This window comes from Cucumis melo, chromosome 8 (genome assembly GCF_025177605.1).
Source record: "Cucumis melo cultivar AY chromosome 8, USDA_Cmelo_AY_1.0, whole genome shotgun sequence".
Taxonomy (NCBI): Eukaryota; Viridiplantae; Streptophyta; class Magnoliopsida; order Cucurbitales; family Cucurbitaceae; genus Cucumis; species Cucumis melo.
Window position 1 is genome coordinate 31,962,804 of NC_066864.1, and position 27,768 is coordinate 31,990,571.

General features: G+C 33.7%; 1 protein-coding gene across 1 annotated transcript; it reads right to left on the reverse strand.

The window, feature by feature from the left end:
* Positions 1-2,091: 2,091 nt before the first annotated feature.
* LOC103490908 (transcription factor MYB1) lies at positions 2,092-4,694 on the reverse strand. Its single transcript, XM_008450657.3, has 2 exons — positions 4,248-4,694; positions 2,092-3,447 (listed from the first exon to the last, which is right to left on the reverse strand). Exons 1-2 carry the CDS (start codon positions 4,585-4,587, stop codon positions 2,654-2,656), a joined length of 1,134 nt encoding a protein of 377 aa, XP_008448879.1. The 5' UTR covers positions 4,588-4,694; the 3' UTR covers positions 2,092-2,653.
* Positions 4,695-27,768: the final 23,074 nt, after the last annotated feature.

The window sequence follows — 27,768 nt, forward strand, 5'->3', positions numbered from 1 at the left end:
AAAGGATTTACTCAGACCTATGGTGTTGATTATTCAGAAACTTTTTCTCCTATTGCTAAGTTGAATACTGTCAGAGTCCTTTCTGTTGCTGTAAACATAGATTGGTCTCTATATCAGCTGGATGTTAAAAATGCTTTTTGGAATGGAGATCTAGTAGAAGAGGTTTACATGAGCCCTCCACCTGGTTTTGAAGCCCAGTTTGGTCAACAGGTTTGTAAACTCCAGAAATCCTTATATGGTTTGAAACAGTCACCCAAAGCATGGTTGACATATTCACTACTTTTGTCAAGTCCCAAGGATACAGCCAGGGACACTCTGATCACACCTTGTTTACAAAAGTTTTCGAGACAGGGAAGATTGGAGTTCTGATAGTTTATGTGGATGACATCGTTTTGTCTGGAGATGATAATTCAGAAATCAATCAACTTAAGCAAAGAATGAGTAATGAATTTGAAATCAAGGATTTGGGAAATCTAAATTATTTCCTTGGAATGGAGATGGCCAGATTTCCGTGTCTCAGAGAAAATACACCCTTGATCTGCTAACCGAGACAGGTATATTGGGATGTCGTCCTGCTGACACTCTTATTGAATTCAACTGAAAACTAGGAAACTCTGATGATCAAGTTCAAGTTGATAAAGAACAATATCAGCGCCTCGTGGGTAAATTGATTTACTTATCTCATACTTGTCCTGATATTTCCTTTGCTGTGAGTGCTATCAGCCAGTTTATGCATGCTCCCTATGAGGAACACATGAAAGCTGTCAAAAGAATTCTGAGATACTTAAAAACGACACCTGGTAAAGGGTTGATGTTTAGAAAGACAGACAAAAAGACCATTGAGGCATATACTGACTCGGGTTGGGTAGGATCTATTGTTGACAGAAAGTCTACCTCCGGTTGTTGTACCTTTGTTTGGGAAAATCTTGTAACTTGGAGGAATAAGAAGCAAAGTGTTGTGGTCGGAGCAGTGCTGAGGCCGAATATAGATCTATGAGTTTGGGAATATGTGAGAAAATTTGGCTCCGGAAAGTCCTGTCTCATCTTCATCACCATTGAAGCTCTTTTGTGACAATAAAGCTACTATAAGTATTACTAACAACCCAGTTCAGCATGATAGAACTAAACATGTTGAGATTGATCGACATTTCATCAAAGAAAGACTTGACAGTGAGAGCATATGCATTTCGTACATCCTTTTGAGCCAACAGGTTCCTGATGTCCTCACCAAGGAACTTCTCAGACCAAACTTCGACTTTTGTATTAGCAAGTTGAGCCTCATTGATATTTACATCCCAACTTGAGGGGTGTTATAATTATTAGAATCAGTGGGCTTAGCCAATTGGAAAAATTTACCCTATATTCTTTCCTTTTTTATCTCTTTGTAGTTTTATATTTATTCACTCTTATACCTATTGTATGAATATCAGAAAATAATAAAACTAAAAACATCGTAGTTTTTCTCCCGATTCTCGGGTTTCCACGTAAGTCGGTTTCGTGTTTATTGCTTTCAATAAATATAAAATAACCAATCATGTGATCTCAAAATTGAGCATTCAAATTCAAATTCTTCATAAATCATAGGGATTTATATCCCAAACGATCATCAGCCATCAGATAAAAATTGATTCAGAGTTATGCTAAATGCTACTCTACCACGATGATGGCTGTAGCTTCAATTCACCCTGAAACAAAAAGTTGGAAATTAAAAGGGGTAAAACAAGAGAGAGACAAAATAGATGGAAAGGGAGGGGAGAAATTCATAAATGAGCGACATATAACCAAGGGGATCGATGTTGTATCTCTAAAATTTAATAGGAAAATAAGGAAAACAAGTCAATAGGAAATTTCTATGAAAACCTATTAGAGTAAAGTCTGTGTAGCCATTGGAGCACCAGATGAGACACTGGCATTTAGACTTGATAGAAGTGTTAAAGCTTTTCTTCACATCACAGAAGCCTAAAGAATTTTTATTTCAAGAATATATTCCATTCACATCAAGTATCTACATATCTGTTATGAGCATAGAAATGCAGAATGTAACTGCTCGTCTCCATACAAGCCTTAGGGTTGAGAAGGGACTGTGTCACATGATCCGAAGACTCGGGTTATACGTATAATACATAAGCTACATCCATTAAAATACAAAAGCTGAACTGAATCCCAGTTCCCAGTGCACCTTAAGAACAAGCATATGCAACTGAGGTAAGAGAATCATACCTTTCCATTGTACACTTATCAAAAAAGAATCCAGGAATGCTCATCCGCTGGAATAATGTTACAAGAAACTTGGTACTATGTTGCGGACAAAGTTTTAGCCCTCTCAACACCACAAAATTCAACATTTAACTCAAGAGTTTGTGGTCAGAAACAAAAATAAGAAAAGGGACTTGGGAAACTTAGACATGAGGGTTGCTTTACTTCCCTCTTATCCATGATTCCTAGCAGCCGAGACAAGCTGTACAGGTGGGAAAGGGTGAAACTAACTAATCACAAAACAAAGTACAGATCCAGTAAACTCCATCCAGTGTGTCCCATCGGTGCCATAAAATTCAGGTCAAATCTTGTAGTCTGTGGGGATCGCATAAACAATCCTTGTTAAAATAAATCTTATCTGCTAGACGCTAGTAGCTAGCCTGTTATTCCCCAGTTCTCATAAATGCCCCATTTGCATCTGAGAACCATTTAATCTTCCAGCCGAATCTCCCATTGCTCTAACACTGCCATTCTCCAATCCACTTTTCAGCCAAGCAAGGTTACTTATGTCAGTTGCAATTGCAGCTAGTTCAAAACTGGGGAAGGATGGCGGAGGCTCTGAGAAGTCCACAAATTCTGGCCCTAATAAAGATTCTATAGGAGATCCCTGGTTATGGCTCTTGCAACAACCATGACCACACTGATGAGGCACTGATCGATCACCATAAACCCCTTCAAGAAATTTGCTAGCTTCAACATCTGGTTTTGACACTTGAATCAATGGCCCTTGCATTGGAACAGGTCGTAAAAATGGCCTCAAAGATCCTTGGCCATCCAAAGGGTTATATACACTAAAAGCACTTACTCGAGCCACTGGCCTGAAAAGTGTTGGTTGTTCATTGACTTCATGAGAAAATTGGCCCTCAACGAAAATAGGGACCTTGTCTTCATATTGATCATCCAAATGCTCTCGCGAGCAAGTGTCCTTTCCATCCATGGATTTAAAGGAATTCACATCTCCACATGAAAGGGTTTCTTCAGATGATCCCTTAGTTTTTTCTAAACTAGCATCATCCACTACGTTCCCAGACTCTAACTTGATTCTTTCAAGCTCAGTGCATCGACGTCGTAAAGTGGAATTCCAGTGATTCTTTATAGCATTATCAGTTCTCCCAGGCAAGAGCCGAGCAATCGCTGCCCACTTATTTCCATGTACAGCATGGGCCGCTACAATGATCCTATCCTCCTCATCTGAAAACATTTCAAATTTTTAAGCGACTTGCATTTCTTATCAGGAATAAAATTTGCACAATTGCATAATTTTCTAGTTTTAAGAAAATGACCACCATTAAAACAGAACAGAACCAGGATCAATGATCCCAATGCATATTTGACGATCACACCCATGAAAGCATTGATTCATGCAATGCAAAGTAAAAAACAGGAAAGGCACATATCACATAAAAACACAATGAGAGAGATGGTGTCTCCTATATGCTTTCACCAGTTTGATTAACAATCTAAATACATAGTTTAGATCACATAAGTCTCATCCGAAGACTTCAACGTTTGAGAATGATCTCAAAAAGCTTCCACATTTACACACAGAATGTTGAATTTCATAACACGAAGAACCTACTGATCACTAAATTTAGCTCATAAAGACTATTACCATAATAGAAGGCAAAATAAGAAAAGTAAATCATACTTCTTCCTGTTCAACTTCAGTAATTTACCTTCCATTGAGCTAAACCAAAATCAAAGATGTCATTTTCATTCATTGATTTATGATGGCACCACATTATAGTCCCTACTAGACGAAAGAGAAATTAAAGAGTAGAGCAATGTCCAACAAAAGATTTAGGCTTTGAAAAGAACAATATACATTTCACAGAATCAACCGGGATCAAATATCACAAATTTAAATCAAGAAGAAAACAACTCAATTCTCTTCTCCAAACGCTTAACACTAACAACCATTTGAAATCAAGCTGACAAGAGAGGTAAAAGAATCGGCCAAGCCAACGAGTGATAAGGATAGAGTCTAATACCAGTAAATGGCTTGCGTTTCACGGAAGGGTCGAGTTGATTACACCACCTAAGACGGCAAGACTTTCCAGATCGCCCAGCGATTCCCCGAGCAATCAAGCTCCAATTCCTGGCACCAAACTTGCTCACAAGGCGGCTGAGTATCGCATCCTCTTCAGGAGACCAAGGTCCCTTAACTCTATCTTTGCCGCCACGACCACCAGTTGCTTCTCCCTCGCCTACCATCGGCAGTGCGTCGTCCCCGCTGCCGCAGTCGGCGACGGAAGCGACGGCATCGCATGCATCTACTCCTCCTACTTCGGGGGCGGCAGCACCAATCTCGGGAGCGGCGGTGCCCTCCATCACCGGCAACCGTACAGGGAACTCAGTCAGGTTATTGACTTAACCGCTCTCCTTTCAACTTTCAATACGAAACAAAGACGACCGCGTGAATTTATAGGGCAAATGTTTCGGAGCCTTTCTTTCCCTTTTCGATCCCATTTACCAAACCGCTCATTTTGAAATTACTCTAATGCCCCTCTCTATTTGCACGGTTATATTTTATTTTATTAGGTTAATTTTCATTTTCAAAACATATTCAAAATTAATATTATTTTTAGATCCGAAGCTCAAATCCAAGTCGGTAAAACCTTACTAAAAAAAACCCGATGGAAAAAAATCCTAGTGAAGGAAAAAAGTACATCATTTTATATACTTTAATAATTACCTCGTTAAAAACATTGGTAGAAAGTCCCAATGGGAAAAACCATAGTCAAGAAAAGAATGCAATATTTTTACTCCCTTCATGAGTACATCACTTGAATTCTCCGAGTTGTCACATTTCAATGTTATGCTTAAGCTTTTTCAAATGTCAGAGTTGGTTTGCCTTTGTAAATAAGTCTGCCATGTTGTCTTTTGAAGAATTGATGTCATCATTTAATGCTTTTTCTTCATATAAAAAACACTATTGGCTAGTTTTGTACATCATCAATATCGCTGCATAACTTAAAGTAGTTGTTCTGATCTACTTCATAAACTGCCATAATATAAAAAACCTTCTATATGTACTAAGTAACTCGTGTAAGATCTAGCACACATGGGTTAGATAAATAGTCTGCATCTTCATAATCAACTAGATCACAATTAGATCTATTAGAATAAATTATTGTGAGCTAATAATTCTTAAATTAAACATAACATAGTTTAATTCTACTTTAAAATTTTTGGAGAAATATTATTTTTATGTAACAAAATTACTAAAGATATCACAACAGATAATGGATAAACTAGTAAAAATATAAGTGTACTTATTTCTCAAAATTATGGTTATTCAAGACCTCAAGTTCTTCGTTATCTTTCTGAGACCATATGATATAATTTTTTTTTCACATGGCCAAGTGAATGAACCACCCTAGGAAAGTTAAATGATATAACTAGTCTAATTTCATTTGCTTCATGCTTTATTTGCAAGTCAAGACAAAAACATATAATCTCAAATTCTTTTTATAGAAATTTTATTATTTTTGAAATCTCTTCAGGGGTTTCTACTCAAATCATCAAATTGGACAAATAGGGGTTATTTTTATACTCTTGTATCAACAAAAATGTAATAAGAGATGCTGATATTCGTCTGGAATATTTTATAACTCTCTTATTATTGAATCATATGATTTTATAATTTTTAATCCTTCAGGGATAAAATTATCAATAAATTTATATAAATATATAATGACTACATCCATAAGGTGTATGTTAAGCTTTGCATACACACTAAGATATGTTCGATATCTCATGAGAATCTATATCTCTCATATAACCAATACGAGTTCTTTGTGATAATCATTATGGAACTTATCCCACTTTCTATTTGTTTTTCTTACAAATACTCTATTTGTAGTCTGCATGTTCGACATTCTCTAAATGTCTAACTAGTTCTCACGATTTGAAATATAAGTTCATTTTGATTGAATTGTTTCTTTTCACATAAGCAAATCCTTTCTGTGTTATTGCGACATTGTTCAATATGTCTAAGTACATATTACTTATTTTCTATCATGAGCAATATTGTAGGCAAAAATGTTGTCAAATTATTTAAGTATGGTTCCATTTCTTATCATGACATATAATTTTATCGAGATCTCTTTACCATCCTTTTTTTACTTTAAGATTCTTATGAGTACTCATATTCAGGATTTCTTCTAGAATATCCATATTCTTAACTGATCATTAATTGACTATTTCTTCTTCAAGGATCTTTCTCTTTGGAACTCACATTTGCCTATCACGCTTCAAGCATCTTGTTACACTAGGATATCATTCTTAGATGGTATCTTTGTAACCACAGTAACTCAATCACTTTCTTACAATTACAAATGTTCTGTAAATGCATCTACATTTGATTTTATTCCAAATTGAATATCTTTTGAACTTCTAGTTCAAAATAACTTGTATGATGATCAAAATGAGACAATACTTATGCATTTCATTCAATTTATTTTTCCAACATTTTCTTAATTTCTCCCCCTAGTGTTGAAAAAAAATTGTCTCATTAGAACTAGCAAATTGCATAGTAAATATATCATTCATCCGAGGTTTAATTGTTTCATCATCTTAAAGATGATCTCATACAAATTTAGAAGCTTTTCTATTCAAACATATGCTACAATATGTTTGTTCACTTATCTCAATCAATTATCAAATGTTTGAGATGCAAACTCACTAACATTCTTAAATCAAAATAATAAGTATATCTATGGCCATCAATATGATGCATCAACAAGAATTAATAAACCATGAATCTCTTCCCAAAAGCTGAGAGTCTCAATTTCAATTTTCGCTAGTGAGAGTTTGATAATTAACCTCTTGAGAACAAGAGACCCCTTGACAATTTATAACATGAAAGAATCTTTTAGTTCTTCAATGGATGTCAATGTATATTTCCAATTATACATTAATTTTTTTATTGACCCAAAATGACTCTCATGTCAAATAAAATTATATTTGGATCAATGAACTTCAGGTTCATTTTTGTATATATATCAATTACACGAATGTGTGTGTAATATAATTGAGAAGTAAAAGTAGACAAATAATTTTCTATATATGCACTACCTGCAGAAGTTCCTTTAACCAATCTCTCTAGATATGATATCAATTACAACATATACATTTCCAATTTACTAAACTTCTCTTTGATAAATTTACAAATATAGTAAAATATATCAAGACTATCAAATCTTGAAGATGTATTATTTAGTTTTAAGTATAATATGCATAGATGTACTATATGCAACAGTTAAATATCAATTATTCTTATTCTCTCCAAGAGATTAAAAGGAAATCCAAATATTTCATCCATATATATATAAATGGGTAAAGAATAATCATCTCTTCAAAAGATTGTAAGTAATCTGTGATATCCAAATAATATCATATTTATAAAGTTAAAATCAAAATGATAATCTCTTCGAGAGATACAAATAATTTATCAAAGTTTGTTTTCATACATCACTCTCTTTTTCATCGTTAAGGATTTTAATTTTTCAAATAGACTCTTAATGTACGACAAGTACAAGATTATTGTATATTTTCCAAACATATTTGGAAAATAAAATTCTCATATGGTTATAATCAAATAAACTCTTCTTCTCTATTAACATAATTTTGATCTTATTAAATATTATAACATTCATTTCAGGGAATGCTATTAAATTATTTGATCAAAACTTATCATTTTTTTCTATAGAAACATATGCTCAATATATAATATAATGTTTCAAACTTTCCCTCTCAAATTGTTATAATAAGAGCAAAGATGTTTTGATATGTGCAACTACTCGTGCACGGCAAAAACAATGAACACTAACTGATTTATTCAACTTCATGTGCATTAAATCAACATTGAGTTTAAGAAGTAATTAACTATCATACATAACTTTCATAAATTTTGTCATAAGAGAATTTAATCAAATATATGTAATCACTACATATAAAATTTGTAAGACTCACAAAGTTCACTTGAGAATAAATTAAATATTCAACAATCAAATCAGTTTCAATATAAGCATGACAACCAAATAAAATTAAAAACAATATTGAATACTTATTCTCATATTTGAAAAATAAAAGAAATATTATCACAATTATTGTTATCAATTAAGAAAACAAATATCCTAACTTTACTTTCTATATATATAACATGCATATGTAAAGATATAAAAAATATAAACTTATTAGAAAACGTCTCAATCAAATATTTCAAGTATAAGAATCATATTTAAAAATAAGGCATGATTTACCACCTTAATCTAAATAATATTATAACATACATCTAAAATGATATAGCATATTTGACAAATCTATAAGATTTAACCAAAAAATTAAAGTCAAGAAATACTTGATGTTCAATATCTTTTCTATTTTGGATCACTCAAAATAAAAGGTTATTTAAGTTTTTCAAACATCAATTTTATTTCTCAACAAATACGAAAATTGTCTATGGTCTAAAATAGTAACCCCACACATATATATACATATACTTCAAATATAATTTAAGTTTGAATATATACTTATTTAACACATGTGTCATATCTCGTGCACCCAAAATTTAACATCTCAAAATTTTACCATGAAATGTCATACATAACTTGGAACCAACAATCAAAGATTGTTTTTTCATTAACTCTATGCAATTGCAAATTTTTCTATTTAGTCATGCAACTTTTGTCGAATATATGAAAATATAGGTAAAGTTTTTCAATTCGATCAAATCAAATTGTAAAACAAATAACAAATCTACCTTAGTAAACAATTTCATAATTAACATATATTGCATACTTAGTTATCAAAAGTTTAAATTCATCTTCTTTCAACTTTATGTTTAAATTCAAGAAAGATGAACCATGGTAGTGAGAAGATAAATGAATACACCAAATACATACATATGAAAAGTCACCAAAATTAAAACACTCACCATACTTGAATGGGATTCTAAATACCTCAAAACTATAGAGAAGATTCTAGTGGATCTTTAACATGAATCAAAATCAATTTTTACACAATCTCCAAAGTGGTGAGACTCGTGCTGATAACGTGTTATGAAATAAAAAATAATGAAACAACCAAAGAGAATAATAGAGAAGAGAGGAAGAAGAGAAGACAATTGAACTCAATTGTGATGTGTATACAAATGATCTTTACAACCTCTATTTATAGGGTTGTGAGAATAATGGTTACAAAACCAAACATAAATATGGAAATTGATGGGAGGTTATTGGATGAATTTGTAACCTAAGAAGGTTATGAATATCTCATAATATTCATAACAAAACATTTTGTTAATTTTTTTATTTATTGATTAATTTTACTACAAATTGATTTTTTTAAATAGAAAAAAATGGCCTTCTAAAAGTTTGAGAGAATGAATGATAATAAGAATAAAATTTTGAAATTATAAGAACGGCAATTTTAGGTCGAGTTTGATAACCATATAAATTTTGTTTTTGGTTTTTAAAAATTAAATTTATTTTCTTTTATTTTCTTAGCATGGTTTACATCAATCTTAACAAAAAGTTGTTTTTTAGGCAAATTCCAAAGAATGAAAACTAAATTTTAAAAATTATTTTTTCCCGTTTCTAAGTTTTTACTTGGTTTTATAAAACATCGGTAAAAAAATAGATATCAAAACATATCATATCAATTCTTTATTTAGTTCTTTTTGTTAACAATAGAAAATGCATTACAAAGCAAGAGATTTTGTTGTTGGATGATCTGAAGCAGGTATTGGAAGCAACATTAGGCGTTTGGAAGTTTGGACGCCTAGATAAGATGAAGCTTGGAACTTGGTCGCCTATTGTGGACGCTAGACTGGTGGAACGCCTAGTTTGGTAATGCTTAGAGTAAAGACTTGGATGCTGAATGTCTGGATTGAGTGTCTAACTGCAAAACAGAAACTTGTTAGATGAGAGGTTGAGTCGCATATCATGCTCTCTTTAAGACGTTCACGGTTCTACTCAAAGTGCAAAACAATTTGGTATTGTCACGTCGTCCTTAGTAAAAAACAGGTAGAAAACTCAATTGGAGTTGCACTGGGACAGATCGAGAAACCAACACACACTTTGAATGACTTTGACTTTACTCAAAAAACAAAAATAGAGTGAAATGTTTTGAGAGAGATATGTAAGAGAAATATTTTTGGATGATATCAAATCAAAGGAGTGGAGGGAGTGTATATAGTGTTGCGTTTCACAACGTCTCAATGTTCATACGAGTATCAATATGTTTGAGATTTGTAACACTTCAACGGTCTTGTCAATGCATAACGCCTCAAAGCCTCCACGCGTTGCTCAACACCTCAAAGTCACATTGTGTCTCAATGTGTTGCTTTACAAAATCTTAACGCATTACAATCTCATCGTCTGATCACTTCAAAAGGTTTAAAACTTACCTCACAACACCACATCTCACCTCGAATAGGCAACGGTGACAGCACGTGTGGAGATATCGACAAATATACATTTGTCTATCTCATTACCTCCCTCTAAAAACATGGATACCCTTATAGAGATTTATTTTCAGAAGAAAGCAAAAAAAGGGGGAACATGAGCTCAATAATTTAGGGTTTTTTCATATTTCATAATTTAGGGGTTTTTCATATTTGGTTTTGAAGATTAAGGTCCAAAACCAACCTCAACTTTTCAAATTCAAGATAAAATTTGAAATTTTAAAAATAGCTTTTTTTTAATAGAAAAAATTCAAATTGATTTTCTTCATATGGAAACTACAGTAAAAGAGAAAACAAACACAGCTCAAAAAAAAAAAAAATTAAAAAACTTACATCTATTTTAAAGCATTTTTCAAATGTGTTTGATATACTTAGTAAATTTACCCTTTTCCAAAAAAAGTTTAAATTGATACTACTACTCAATATGTAGAGATTGAATATATTGATAATCTAATACAAACAAATAGCAATTCTAACGTAATCTAAAACTATTTATAAATATGATATAAGTTTAACTTTTAAACAATAATGATGGGATCTATCACTTATTTAGAACAATCTTTAAATAATGATGGGATCTATCACTTATTTAGAACAATCTTTAATAAACATTTATCATTAGTTATATATTTACATGTTCGTTTGTTATTATGTTTGTTAATGGTGTATAACAATTATATTAATTTACATCACCTACTAATGGGTGATTTCTTAAATGTTTTCAGGTTTGGTATAGTTGATATAAATTATGAAATAAAATGAAAACAAACTATATAACTTTAGTTCTTTTAATTTCCTGCATTTGATTTTATTTTCACATGTTCAATTTGTTATTACATCTATCATCTGTGTAGGTAATATAAATATTATGTTGAAATTGTTTTCTATCCACAATTGTTTAATCCTTGGATTTATCATATCAATCAATTATCAAAGATATATTTGTGGTATTTAGTTCTTTTTTTATTAGTAATAAAAAACTTGATTAGAATGGTAAAAATGGTAAAGTGAACAAAATATTTACCGTTCATAACAATTTAAGTATTGTGAATTTTTATTTTGTAGTCCATGAGATTTTAGTATTAGATATATTTGGTTCTTAAGTTTTAAAAAACGACCCCTTTTTGTTTTTGAGTTTTTTAAAATAGGTTTAAATGACTCCTTATCTCTTCAAAACAATTAAGTACTTGACGTAATTAATGGATTGGCTTGATGATTTGTTTCAAAATAGTTGACAGAACTTGATAATTATTTAAAATTATAGAAAAAAATTAGACATTGAGTTTATTTTTTTGGTTTCGCTTGAAGCAGATTGAAAAACAGTGTGTTAAAGCCCTACCATAAGACGATTAAAGGCATTGGAGTATTGGGTGTATGAAATCCATCATTTTGTAGCCGTGGGTCTCTCGTTTTTATGTATGTTTTCTCTCAATGCTCTTTCTTTCGAACAGGAAAAAAAGAGAGAGAAAACGAAAAAGAAAAAGAAAACATGGATCATGACATTTGAAACCACAGTTGTTGGGACTGTGGTATGTGGAATTGGGCGATGAAGTAGATTAGACCCGCAAGGTATCATATTGGAAGGTGGGAACCGTGAAAATGGAAAGTCATAAGTCAGTCCGTCAAAATATACATTCATCATAAGTATGAGAATGTTTTGGAAAAAAAAATTGACAACTAAATATCCAAGATAACATATGAAAATATCTAAAAAAAACAATTGCTAATCTAACAATCAAAACTTTGTAATTTGTAAAAAACAACTATATTTACCTTATTTTCCTTGAAGGCTTCGGAACATATTAAACATGGGAGAAAGAAAATGAGAGAGAGCCCAATCAATTGTAAAAGATTTGTTGAAAGTTAGGTGGTGAAACTTCTTAGCAAACCATTTCATTTTTTAATATAACAATAATAATATTTTCTATTATGAAGTAATTTTCGTCACAATCAATAAAACCTAAACTGTCAACAAAAACTCGGGACAAATCTCCGACACACGAATTTACATTATATCTTGAGGTCGACTCCAACAAAATTGTCCTAGAAAAACAATAAGGTAAGTTTTTTTAAAAGTGTGTTACTTTTGAAATATAAAACCTAAACTGTGTCGTTTTAGACATTTTTCTAATGTTTTGTATAAATGATGGACATTAAAATAGCCCATAAATTATATAAATGATAGACACCAAAAAATATATTTTCGATAAACGTATTAAAATGGTCAATCGATGATATAAAAGTCTATCGTAATAGACCATTCCAATGTTATGCTATTTCAATGTTTCGACTGCAAAAAAAAAAGTTTAAAATTTTATCATCTTTATAAAGTATTTTTATGATATATTTACAAATATGTCAAACCCAATTTTGTGTTGTTGATTACAATTATCATTATAGGTATTTACTAATTTATGAGCAAGTTTCATGCTAATTATTATTCTTTTAATAATTTCATATTACCATTTAGTTTATGTTCTATTATATGTATTTTAATTTTACGTTTTTCTACTATTTAGTTCATCTTTTGAAATATAAATCTATTAATTTCAGCATTTAGAAATAATATTCAATTAACTCAAATTAATTCGAAAGCATTCAAAAAGTAATTAAAAAAAAATCATTATTGTGTTTATTTTTCCAATTGATATGGATTTTCACCAACTTTTTCAGGCTATTTCTGTAATTTGGTCCTCAACCTGCCCAAATGACGATAAAGCCCCAGGAATTCAAATACGAGCCCAAATATTATTTTCTAATGGGCTCCACTTTTGGGCCCATTTTGTGGGCGGCAGAGGTCCAAAGGCCGACCATGGTCACCCGTCTCTAAACGACATGTCGTCCACTTTTACCGATTTATTTGACGACATATGCATTATATCACAGATTTTTTTTTTAATTTATTCTTTATTACAAATTGGGGCGTTGAAATTTGAACCCAATATCTCGTGTCCTACGTATGAAATATATGACATTTCTTCAACATCTATTTTTAAGATGTATTTAAAACTTGTCAAAAGTTTAATTTTAAAAATCAGTTATTTGGAATGAAAAACGTTAGTATTTTGTTTAGTTTAATTTTTCAAAACAAATCATTTTAGAAAGTTTAGAATGTTTAACGACTACCTAAAGTAATTTTTCATGTATTAATTGTCAAACATTTTTAAACAGCGTTTACTAAAAGAATTAAAAAAAAGTTTTTATAAATATTGAAAAAAAATACTAATATCTTGTTATCTCATCAAGTGAGTGACAATTTCTTCCATGTGCTATTCTTACACATTATTAGCATTCATATAAGTCTATTACTTAATAATCAATTTGTTTATAAATAGTCGTATTTAGTAAATCTTGAAGGAAGAATACACAAATAGAATTTGATGAATTTATGGAGAAATCAGATAAATTAATTGAGAAATTTCACAATTAGTTTTCTACTTTTTGTTATTTTGTTTTATTTTTTCGTTATTTTATTTTTTATATTCGTATTTTTTTTGTCTCAATTTACAATAAAAATGATTTTCTTGAGAAAATTTTCTTTAATCAGCTCAAATTCCAAAATAGCAAGAGTTTAAGAAAATATATAAAAATGTCATTTTGTAAAACGACTTCTTTTTAGCATCAAAACAAACCCTTAATTAATTGGGAGAAAAATTATTAATCGGGAAAAAACCCTTAATCATTAAACAAACCCTTTAATTAAAAATTTGGAAATTTGAAAAAATAGATAAAATAAAAGAAAATTGAAACTATTTTTACATATAGCAAAATATATTAAATGAGCTAAAAAAAAGGTTGGTAGGTTTTGGTACATGTGAATGAATTAACAAAAATTTGAATGCATTAAATTTTAAATATACTATCAAATTAAATCTATTTATAAAATATAACAAAATTATTAAATTTGACTCTTTTTTATTTTTTATTATATTATGTAAATTTTTATATTAATTCTATAAATATTTTATTTATATTATTTAAAATAATGGCATTGAACATAAATATAAAATGAAAATAAAATAGTACCGATTTGACTTTCATAGTCTCATTTACATCACGACATCGTGAAATTCTTATTATAAAATGTTTTGTTATCCCCACGCAAACCTACACAAAATAATCCACAACTCGTCATAAAATAAAATAAAATAAAACACACATTCTAATAGCTGCGTCAAGCTGGACAAATCATACTCCGCCATGGGAATTAAATCTTCGATTATATGAAAACAACAAATTCTTGTTTAATTTAGAGTTTAAAAGTAGACTAAAGTAAAATTCACATATGAAAAATTGATTTTGGATTAAAATGAGTTAAATAAGGGAAAAAAGGCATTTAAAAGGTGTAAAATCAATTAAACCCTAAACTAAACAATAATTTTCTTTTTCAAACTATAAAAGATCGTTTGGCCCAAGGGTTATCAACGTGGGATTCCCAGTCCCTGTTTGAGGGAAGGGTTATCATAATCCTTGTTTTAGGGTTATCATAACTCTTATTCCCTCTCTCTCCTATTTCAATTCCCATAAACTTGTGCACGTTTGTCTGGGTAGCTTTTTAAACTCTTTCTTTAAACACATCTTATCATAAAATTACATTTTTAAACTTTTTCTTCAAACACATGTTATGATAACACTAACCCTCCATAACTCAATCTTTTCCTCAAATGATCCTTAAAAATTTAAATATTTCAATTCCACAAAGCACCGTCATAAACTTAGAATTTTATTTTATTAAAAAGAACCCTGTAAAGCTACTACATAAATGAAGCAGTTGGGTTTAATTTTAAAATATTTTGTTGCTTAACAGAATTGACTTTCATGATGTTTATAAAAATGTTTGTTTCAAACTAACATATTAAATAATATCGTTTAATTTACAAGTTGGAGCAATTAAATAATGGAGGAATATTCCTAACAACCCTTTTGGTTTTTACTTTCACTTTGACTTTTGTTTTTAATAAATGGTTCCTCCTAAGAAAATAATTATCAACTCTCCATGATTGGATTAGGTCATATGAAAATACCAAGAGCCTCTACTAGAACAAGTTCTAAAGTATAGCACGATTCAGATTCAACGAGGTCGAGGTAGACCAATTGAACCTAGCTTTACTTTTTTTTTTCTTTGCCAATCGTCCAATGGAAATTGGTGAATTTCCCTTCGTGGTTGAGACGGGCCAATTGCATTGCCACCCAATCACTTCATCCTTTCTTTATTAGGAATTCTTTCGGACTTGTTTTTTTGTCTGACTAAGGTCCCTTTGATGATAGGCCTTATGCCCTAGAATTTAACTTTATCATTTAGCCTTTGTCAAATTAAAATTGTCAATAACAATATGTTTATTAGACTTTTTTTAGAGTCAAAATTTAATCGCAATCTTAAAGCTATACATTATCTATATCATTCATACGTTGATCTGAATAATTTTATACTTTTCAAAAACTCAACAAGTATTATTTACTTGTTGACCAAGCTAAGCAATGAGGTCAAATTTGGAGATAAATCTGTGGTTTGAAGTAAAATTACCTAATCCATTGATGAATGTATACAAACACAGCACTCCATAGGTTCCAGAAAGTCCATTTCACCACATAATTTTAATTTGACAAGTTAACAAAGTTTGACATTATATATACAAAACCATTTGTCCAAATTTTTTTTTGAATAAAAATTATTCCTTTACTTTGAAAATATAGTAAATTTATCATTTTTTTTTAACATCCCTATCCGCACACATGCATAAATAATTGAATGGAGCAAGCTATATCTTATAAATTTAAGATTGTTGTAACTTTTAAATAATTTCAAATATTCGTTTTTTTTTTTCCCTACAAAAAGTCATATACATATCAAGCAAATTAGTGTTGGACAAATTTCAACTTTAGACTAAATGTTTGGTAAAGCAATAGGAAATTAATTATAGTGTTTCGAATATAATAGCTAAATTGTACCTACAATTAAATTTTTTATTTTTTATAATTTATTTTTAAATAATTGTTTAAAATGTGTTGCTGCACTTTGGTATTCAATGCAAAAAATCGTTCAAGTCCGGCAAATAATGATGAAAGAAATGAGGCAGCAACTGAACGGATTGTTAAAAGGAACAAAATCTGTAAAACAGAAACTGGATTAGTGAAAGGTTGAGTCACAGAACACGCTCTCTTTAAGATGTTTCATGGCTCAACTCTGAATTGTGCAAACAGAATTATGCCTCGTCGTTCCCATGATAAAACAACCATTTTTCGTCAATTAGTTTTACACAAAAACTAATTGGAACCAAAACACTCAAAAAAAGAACAGCTCGAAAAACTTTTAAGAGAATGAGAATTTGAGAGAAGATTGTTTGTTGTGTGTTTTAAGAATGAGAGTGTGAGATCTATTTATAGTGTGGGCAAATTACCAACGGTCATATTCACAACTGTCACAAATTAATTTTGTAAACGATCAAATTAATTCTTAACGGTCAAAAAATTAATTTTGTAACGTGTAACGGTCAAGAAATTAAATTTGTAACGTTTAACGGTCAAAAAAATTTAATTTCGTAACTTTTAACGGTAAAAAAAATTAATTTTGTAACGTTTAACGGTCAAAAAATTAATTTGTAATAAACGTTTCATAATTCCTTACAAATTTTTCATCCAATAATCCCACATTTGAATTTTTTTTACTATAAGTCCCCTACTTGAAAACTTTTAAAAATATTTTCATCGAACAATGTCTGTCTTTATAATGATGTGCTTAAGTAAAGGTGTTTGATGACTTGAACATTTACGTAGTGACAATAGTTTAAAGTATTGTAAAGTAACTTGTCGTTTTAAACTTTACTTCTAACGCTATCGCACACACAACATTATTTGAGTGAAGTTCTAAAATAACCCGTGTTTTTTGTCCTTGCACGTATATCCCAGTTTAGTGAATGCTCTAGGAATCTACCTAAAATTCCATAGAAAGTGGCCCTCACTTCCACATTCACAAAGGTGAATCTATCAAGAATACTCCTGTAGCTAGGTACCCTACTTGATATCAACTATAGATTTCATTAAGAACAAAAGTTCAGCATCATCATACGCTTTAGGATGTCATACTAATCACTGAAACATAAGAATGAGACTTTTAAATATTTAGCATGATTCTCATCATCTTACTTGTGATCAGTTAATACCCAGTGAACTTGTTTCTTGGGATCTCCAGTCTTTCAAGTTGGGTTTACTCACAGTAATTCAAGTTTTAATAGGCTTGAGTCCCATTCTTTCTAAGGTTTTAAAAACTTTTTCTCTAGTGAGTCCTTTCGTCAAAGGATCAGCCAAGTTATCGTCAAATCGTACATAATCCACTATCACTGCACCAGTAGTGAGCAATTCTCTAATAGTACTGTGCTTACGACATATCTGTCGTCTCTTCCCATTATAGTAACGGTTTTGAACTTTTGCGATAGCTGCAGTACTATCACAATGGATTAGTATGGCTGGTATTGATCATTCCCATGTGGAAATCTCTGATAGCAAGGTTCGAAGCCAGCTTGCTTCTTCACTAGTAGCAGCTAGTGCTATCATCTCTGACTCCATCGTTGACTAGGCTAAGATTGTTTGTTTCTTGGATTTCCAAGCTACAGCTCCTCCTACTATATTAACAATATAGCCATTTATAGCCTTTGAGTCATCTGAGAGGGAGTTCCAATCAGCGTCGATGTAACCTTCAAGTACAGCGAAAAACTTGTTATAATGTAATCCTAGATTTTAGGTTTTCTTAAGATATCTCATTATTCTCTCTATCGCATTCCAATGTTCTAGACTGGGTCTGCTGGTAAACTTACATAGTAATCCTACAACGTAAGCTATGTCTGGTCTAGTGCAATCAATAGCATACCTTAAACTACCTATGATACTAGCGTACTCGGATTGGTTAACACTGTCGTCGGTGTTCTTGAATAATTTTACACTAGAGTCATAAGGTGTACAAGTTGGTTTACTATCGAAGTAGTTGTACTTCTTTAGAATCTTTTCTATGTAATGAGATTGATCTAAAGAAATTCCATTTTTTAGTTCTTGTAATTTTGATGCCTAAGATTACATCAGCTTCACCTAGGTCTTTCATGTCAAAATTTGCACTCAACATAGATTTTATATCATTTATGACGTGCAAGTTTGATCCAAAAATTAACATGTCATCTACGTATAGGCATATGATAATACATAGCCTACCTTCAGTCTTATAGTAGATACATTTGTCACTTTCATTTACTTTGAATCCTTTTAACATGAGTAAGTTGTCAAACTTTTCGTGCCATTGTTGGAAGCTTGTTTTAGGCCATATAAGAATTTATCTAGTTTGCAAACTTTGGATTCTTGGCCGCGAACTATGAAACCTTCAAGTTGTTCCATGTAAATCTCTTCTTCTAAATCACCATTTAGGAAAGCTGTTTTAACATCCATCTGATGGATTAAGAGATTGTTTAGGGCAGCTATAGATATCAACACTGTAATAGAGGTGATTCTGGTGACTGGGGAAAAAGTATCATAGAAGTCTATGTTTTCCCTCTGCCTAAATCCTTTTGCTACTAATCTAGCCTTATACTTATCTACTGATCCATCAGGTTTGAGTTTCTTCCTTAAAACCCATTTGCAACCTATAGCTTTACATCCATGGGGTAAGTCAACTAGGTGTCAAGTTCTATTGGATTCAAGAGAGTCCATTTCATCATTGATAGCTTCTTGCCATAAATTGACATCTACTGATGATAATGCTTCTGTTAGATTTTTTGGATCTTCTACGTTGTTCATTTCGAAGTCTTCTCCAAAGTCTTTTACTGTTCTAGCTCTCTTGCTTCTTCTAGGTTCAGGATCTACTTCCTTGTCTTGGGTTTGGATCCTAATTGAAGGTAGACTACTGGAACTTGAGCCCCTACTAGTTTGACTATATAGGCCCCCACTATTTCTAGATTTAAAAGGAAATTTGTCCTCGAAAAAATCTACGTCGTTCGATTCTATAATTACTTTGTTTTCTATAGGCTTTACTATTTCAGCATATCCTATGAAGACACATTCATAGGCTCTACTTGCTAATTTCCTTCTTTTTAGATCAGGTATTCTAACATAAGCTAGACAACCCCAAGTTCTAAGATAAAACAAGTTTGTGTTTTATGTTTAAGGACTTCGTATGGTGAAGTTTTGTTGTTTGATTTAGGAATCCTATTAAGAACATAATTAACAGTCTTAATTATTTCACCCCACCAAGAAGGTGCTACTCCTGACTCAAGTAAGATAGTAACTACTAACTCAGTTAGAGTTCTATTCTTTCTTTCTGCTTTTCCATTCATTTCAGAAGAATAAGGCGCAGTAGTTTCATGTATTATTCCTTTTGAGTTATAAAACTCATTGAAAGCAACTGAATCATATTCAATTCCTCTATCACTACGAAGTCTCTTAATTCTTTTGTTAAATTGGTTCTATATTTCAGTTACAAAAACTTTGAACATTTCATAGGCATCACTTTTATTTTTAAGCAAATAAATAAAAGTGTAGTCAGAAGAGTCATCTATAAAGGTAATTACGCACCTTTTACTGTTTCTAGTTAAAGTGTAATCAAATTCACATAAGTCAGAATGAATTAATTCTAAAGGGTCTGTTACTCTAGTTATAGACTTATGCGAGGTTTAGTTATCTTAGCTTGACTACAACATGCACATTTCTCAAAATCATGCAGAGATAACTTAGGTATAAGATTTAACCTACTCATGTTGCTAATTATTCTTTTATTAACATGACAAAGTCTAGCATGCCAAACATTAAAAGAAGTCAACATGTAAGCAGAAGATGCAATCTTATTAATTTCCAGATTCAATTTGAACATGTCATCAATAGCGTAACCCTTCCGCACAAATACATTGTTTTTAATTAAAGTAAACAAGTCTGATCCTATGGTTTGTGTGAATCCAACCTTGTTGAGGAGATATCTGGAGACCAAATTCTTTTGAATTTCTAGAGTATGCAGAACTTCCTTCAGCACAAGCGTCTTGCCGGATATGAATTGCAGTTCTACTTCTCCAATACCAACCACCTTGGTTGTGTGATGATCTCCTAGAAGGATATTCTTATTCTTAACTTCATTATATTTTCTAAAAAGACTAAGGTCGTGGCAGACATGGCGGGATGCACTAGTGTCTAGCCACCAACCTTCAGACCCTCTCAATCATATTAGCTTCAGATATCATAGCTACTAATTCATCTTCTACCAGGTTCGCCTGCGCAGCAGGACGACTCCTGTTTCTAAAATTTTTAGCTAAATGACCAGGCTTATTACAATTATAACAAACAATTTGTACCGTACTTTTGGACTATGGGTTGTTTTGTTTGTTGAATCCTCGTTTCATCTTGTTTTCTTTCGACTTCAGGTCCGATTTCAGAACTGCAGTTGGCTTCTTTCTGGGGATAGCGTTCGCCTCTTCTTTTTTATCATGCTTCTTTGCTTCCTCCTCTATCCTTAACCTCGTGATTAGACTTTCCAGTGAGAACTCCTTGGTTTTGTGCCTTAGGGTGTCCTTGAAATCCTTACATAGTGGAGGTAATTTATCAATAATAACAGTAACTTGAAATTGATCATCGAGTGGCATACCTTCACTGATAATCTCGTGGACTATTTTCTGGATTTCATGTGATTGTGCCTCCACGGATTTGTCATCAATCATTTGATATCCAGGTATCGGCTGACAACGTACTTCTTCAACCTCACTTCCTCAGTATCGTACTTCTTTTGTAGCGCATCCCACACTTTTTTTGCAGTAGTCATGGTACTATAATAATCATATAGTTCATTAGTAAGACCATTAAGAATTAGGTTCTTATAGATGAAGTCAGTTTCTGCCTAGGCGACGAGGTTCTTTAGTTGTTCTTTTATAGGATCTTTTTCTGAAACCTTCGGCTTTTCGGTAGTACAAGTAGTGACCACCTTCTTCAGCGTGAGGAAAAATAACATCTTTTGTTTCCACCTTTTGAAGTGTGCTCCTTCAAAATGGAATGGAGGGTTAAGATCAGAAGACATCAAATCAGATTGGATTTGTCCGGCCATCACAGCAGAAAAGAATCGTCTTAAAATTGTTGTTGCCCTTCGGTCTTCAATACAAAAAATCATCCAAGTCTGGCAAATATTGATGAAAGAAACGAGGCAGCAACTGAACGGATTGTTAAAAGGAACAAAGTCTGCAAAATAGAAACTGGATTAGTGAAAGGCTGAGTCGCGGAACATGCTCTCCTTAAGACGTTTCGCGGCTCTACTCTGAATCGTGTAAACAAAATTATGCCTCGTCGTCCCCAGGATAAAACAACCCTTTTTCGTCAATTAGTTTTACACAAAAACTAATTGGAACCGAAACACTAAAAAAAGAACAACTCAAAAAAAACTTTTAAGAGAATGAGAATTTGAGAGAAGATTGTTTTTTGTGTGTTTTGAGAATGAGACACTACAAGAGAATGGGGTACTCCCGAAGCCAAAAAACGTCGGTAAAAATGAAAACTACGTTGGGAAAGGATATCCCGACGTACCAAACGGCGTCGGGAAGAACGTCGGGAGAAATGCATCGGGAATGAGGTATTCCCGATGCAGCCTATGCCGACGCATGTTTTTATATATATATTTTTAAATATTTTATTTCTACTTTTTTCCTTATAATATTTTGCTCAAACATTCACAATAATGTTCAGATATCTCAAAAAAAAAATTCTGACGTTTTGGATTAAATTAAAACAAATTAAATATAAATTAAAATAAATTAAGAAATATACAAACACAAATTAAAAATAATAGAATTAAAATAAATAATACGAATAAGTTCACTACAACAAAATATAATTCTCAAAATAGAAAAAACATAAACATTAAGAAAAAGTCTCCCAACGAGGTGCGTACGCATGTTATTCTACACCTTGGGTCATAAAAATGGTATAAAAATAACTAAGTTTAGTACATAATCATATATTGCAAAAACTTAAGAATAATAGAGACATATACGTACCGCAGAGCTAGGGATCATGTGGTAATTTCCACTTGTGAAGCTAATGCTTAGTGATTTCTATCTTGTACTTCAATCCGTTCCAAAACTTCATGAAGTTTAGCTTGTAATTCAATCTCTTTTTCTGTGGACTGCGAACAAGATGTCGACGAACTGCTTGCACTCGCCGTTCTGCAGGCCTTCGGCTTGGGTCCCCAACCAAGGCCTTTTGAGTAGCCTAGTCGTCTACCCAACACCTGATCGCATATCTCATCTTGAGAGAGTGGCTGACTACCCTCTCGGGTAGGCTGGGATTGGAGTTCCAGCATTTGATTCTGCAACAAATTTAAAAACTATGTTAGGTAACGCGCAAAAATATATAATGAAAGTGGATAATTAATAAGGGCATAACTTACATGCGCATCCTCGGGGGTCTGCGACACGAATGTCCCAGCTCGAACGTGTGTTTCCCAGAACAATTCCACACGATTGATCGGCTGCCCTCTTCTTTCAGCGAGCTCATACTGTCGTTGTAGAAACGACTTGGACCCACTACTATGATTGTAAGGTTGCTTCTGTCTAGCAGCCTTGTTCGTCCGTGATTGCTCCAGCTGTAACAACCCAACTCTTTATACTGAGTCGAAGTCATTACTAAATGTAAAACACGTGGTTTAAGTCATAAAATTTAGTAAAAACAAATAAAGTTTGAGAAATTTATTTATGAAGATCCAATCAAAGTAATATGCGAAAATAAAACTAAATTCCAAAGTCCTACTCGGGCCCTATCTACTTTTTAAAGAAAAGAAATAGCAAATAGTGAAGAAAATAAAACTCAGGCACTAACGTCAAAAACAAGTATAAGCGAAAGCAGAAATCCCTATGGCTCGCCACGGTCACTTCTGGTCGCTCGCCAACTTTCCTTTGTCCTTGCCTCGGCCTCTACCTGAAAAACATGACATGAAGAGAGTGAGTATGAAATACTCAGTAAGGGACCCACTACTAGTCCCACTAAGTGCCTGTTAGCTTCCTATTAGAGTCCTGTAACTGTACCCAATCTCTGGTACGTTCCCGAACACGTGCAACGTGCGCTCCCGTAGGAACGAAAATCTGGTCTTCGGTGTCCCGGGGGAACACCTAGGACAATCGGGATGCGAGGACCCCATCGAGTCACTCGAGTCATATCTATATCCATACTAGACTGGCGTCCCGTCAGACCACACAGTCCTAAATAGGTGGTGATCCCGAAGGACACCCATGCAGGTACGACTCTAATAGGCTAAGCTAACAAGTATCCTAACCATAGCATACATACACATAGCATCATCATGTAATCATAACAGATTAATCATCACCTCACTTTCCATCTCAGCAATCGTCGTACAGTCATAACAGTCCTCGTCATCACAATATCAAGCCATAATGTAACCATATCATCAATCGCATCATGCTCTCATTAATTACATGCATCATACAATCTAGTCCTCAACATGCACAACTGAAGGTGTATGTGAACTCATAATTCTAAACATGGAGCTAGTAGTAGAAATCTCTTACCTGGAGATTTACTCGACGAGTCCTAACCGCAAGACAAGTGTGCTTTCCAAGCAACGAGGTCCTAACTGTTTAATACGCCAAAAATTCATAATTAAGTCACCAACGACTAACGGCTCAAAACTCAGTTGCAATGACTTATCCTAGAAAGAGGTTGCAATGCTTTAGCCCCTACCGAAGAAATCCCACGCTGCAGCAGTTACTTGGTCCAAGACGCCCCTTAAGAAAGATAATTTAATTTAATTTCAAATTAAATTATTTAGTGTCCAAAAATTTGAGTCTTGCTGGGTAAGCCAAAATAAATAAATAATTTACCAAAAATTGGATGGAAAGAGCCAAATAGGCTTGGCGGCTCGGCTGGAGGAGCAGGGACCGACTCGGCTTGAAGGTTGGGGATTGGCTCGGCTTGCGGCGCAGACAGGCGCGGCTCGTGGTGCAGACAGGTGCGGCTCGTGGCGTGGGATGGGCGCGCGCGGGCTCGGCTTACAACTCGAAGCGGGCGTGCGGGGGTCAGTTTCGGAGAGGGCGTCGGCCGAAACGTGGGTTCGGCTTCGACGGCTGGAGGCGCGTGGCTGACGACCGTCGACTGCTGCTGCTCGGCGACTCGGCAGGATGCGGCTTCACGCAATGGCTGGCAGCTGCGCACGATCCGGCTGAGCTGCTCGGCGACGCGGCAGGACGCGGCTTCACGCGACGGCTGGCGGCTGCGAACGACTCGGCTGAGATGCTCGGCAATGCGGAAGAACGAGGCTTCAAGCGACGGCCGGCGGCTGCGAATGATCCGGCTGAGCTGACGAACAGACGGAGGAGGGCTTGGGCGGCTCGGGTACGCGGCGGCGGCGGCGAGCGGCGGTTAGGGTTTTGTTTTCTTTCTTTTCTCTTTTCTTTTCTCCTCTTTCTTTTTTTTTTTTTTTTTTGATTTTTCTTCCTTATGCACGGGACCCAAGGCTCCTTTATAATAAAAATCTCTTTTCTTTTCCTTTAATTAAATCAAAACCTACCATCTTCTCTCTCTCCAAATCTCACCAAAAATTCAACCAACCCACCTTTCAATTAACAATAATTCACCAAATAATTTCCCAAAAAAAAAAATACTTAATATCTAAACAAAATGGAAAATCTCAAACCTTAATTAATCACAAAAATCAAAATGATAAAGTTCTTCCCATAAATTTGAATTTTTCCATAACCATACTTAAATATTAATAGCAAATGAACAACAAAAAAATCGAATTTGTTGGGGCGTTACACCTGCATTAAAACAATTATATTGTTTATTTCCTATACATATTAAAACTTGTTATCATAATTAATCATGACAAATACCTGGAATGCACGGCTGATATAATAGTCGCAGAGGAAATGCCAATCCTCATCACGTCCAACCAATGTGTTTGGTGGGTTGGCACGAGCCTCCTACGGATCGCTGTACTTTTTGAAATGCCTATGACAGTCGGCCCGGAACTTTTTAAAAGTCGTGAGCATCTGATGCTCAACAAACCTGTTCATTGCTTGATCATTGAAATCAAGCACAAACAATCGCTACACATTACAAACATAACACATTAGATTGGTTAAAGTTAGATATGTTTCAAATGAAATCATAGTGCATTTAATTACCTGGAGGTCGTCCTTGACGACCTCAATGTATTCTCTCCCAACATCCGCCCACTTAAGACATCGGACGGGAAATGTCTTTCGCACGCACACGTCTATCACTTGGCTGAAGCGAACGGCGTGTGGAGAAATAGGCTTCTCCGCTCCAGGGGCGATCGTCATTGGAATGCGTCCATTTATTGCAACGATGCGCTCTAACTCCAAGAGTCGAGACTGCGCACGTCTCCTAGGAGTCGAAGTCGTTTGTTGAGAAGAAGACCCTGCTCAATAAATAGACAATAACATATAAAGTTAGAAAAAGAACATTAAATATTTGTAAGTTAAAATGAAGAAAATTCTTAGACTCACCCGTATTGTCGCCCACAGATGACGACCCTCCCGCAATGTTATCTAAATCATCCTCAAACTGGAGGAACATATTGTCCGTCTCCATAAAATTTGATCGTCGATATGACATAATGGCTATGGACAGAGAAAACAAACATTCAATAACCAAATACGAACACATAGCTATACTCAAGAGAACTTATTTCTAAGTTTCATCCAACCCTTATCCATCGTTTAAGTCCCTAAAACATAAATAGGTTTAATTAGAAATATATGTCTCTCGCTCTCTCACATCCATAACTTACTCCCCTGAATTTTCACTATTTTTCAATAACTAACTTCAAACTATAGAGGCTACCATAACTGCAAGATAGCCAACACAACCTAATTATTAACAACAAAATACTTCAACATCTTCGCATCCTAGAAACCCCTCCAAACTACAGAGGCTACCATAACTGCAGGATAGCCAACACAACCTAATTATTAACAACAAAATACTTCAAGCTATCCTACTATCACCTCTTGAAACCAGCAAATTCAAAACAAAAAGGCTACCATAACTGCAGTATAGCCAAAACAAATCTTAACACACATATTACATTCCCAATTCAATTTAACTATTAACTCTCCCCCCCCCCCCCCCCCCAAATTCAATTTAACTATTAACCCTCCCCTCCAATTTCAATTTTCAATTCAACTATAAATCTCCTCCCAATTCAATTTTAAATTTAACTATACATCCCCCCCCTCCCAATTCAATTTAACTATTAACCCCCCTCCCCTCCAATTTCAATTTTCAATTCAAATATAAACCCCCCTCCCAATTCAATTTTCAATTTAACAATAAACCCCCTCCCCCAATTCAACCCCCATTCAATTTTCACTTAACTATAAAATCCCTCCTCAATTCAATTTTCTAAATAACCCTAAACCATTCAAATTTCAATTCAACCACAAATTACACACACTCTATACAAAAATACATTTAACAAACAAAAATCTATTCCAAAAGAAAATCCTAAAATAATTTTCATCAAAAAAAACCCTAAAACATAAATTTAAACTAAATAAATTTTCATTTTCCAATTACCTAAAGTGGCAGACGGCGGCGAGGGACAACAGCGAGGGAGGGCGGCGGCGGAACAGCGGCGGAAGGGCAACGGAAATGGCGATGGCGCTCTCGGCTTCTCCTCTCTTCTCCTCTCTTTTCCTCTCTCGATTTCGGTTCTGTAAATTACAAAACTGAAACGATTTAAAAGGGGATTTCCCGACGCAGTGACGTGGCGTCGGGAAATCCCCCAAAATGCATTGGAAAAAGGAGAATTCCCGACGCTCATTAAACGGTTTTCCCGACGTTTAATGTGGCGTCGGGAAAACCCCCCTATTCCCGACGTTGCTCCCGATGCACTGTGCACGGCGTCGGGAATATATCGTTTTTTAAAATTAATTTATCCTTTTCTCAACGGATTCTTGCCGACGCCATCTGATGCGTCGAGAAAGAATGTTTTCCCGACGCGTTGTTGACGACGTCGGGAAAGCCCTTATTCCTGACGTTCTTTATGC

Excerpts from the sequence above, each read along its gene's own strand:
- LOC103490908 (XM_008450657.3), bottom strand. The coding sequence starts at position 4,587 with ATGGAGGGCACCGCCGCTCCCGAGATTGGTGCTGCCGCCCCCGAAGTA. Across the intron at positions 3,448-4,247 it reads GAAACGCAAGCCATTTACTG|ATGAGGAGGATAGGATCATT; the intron begins GTATTAGACTCT and ends AAATGTTTTCAG.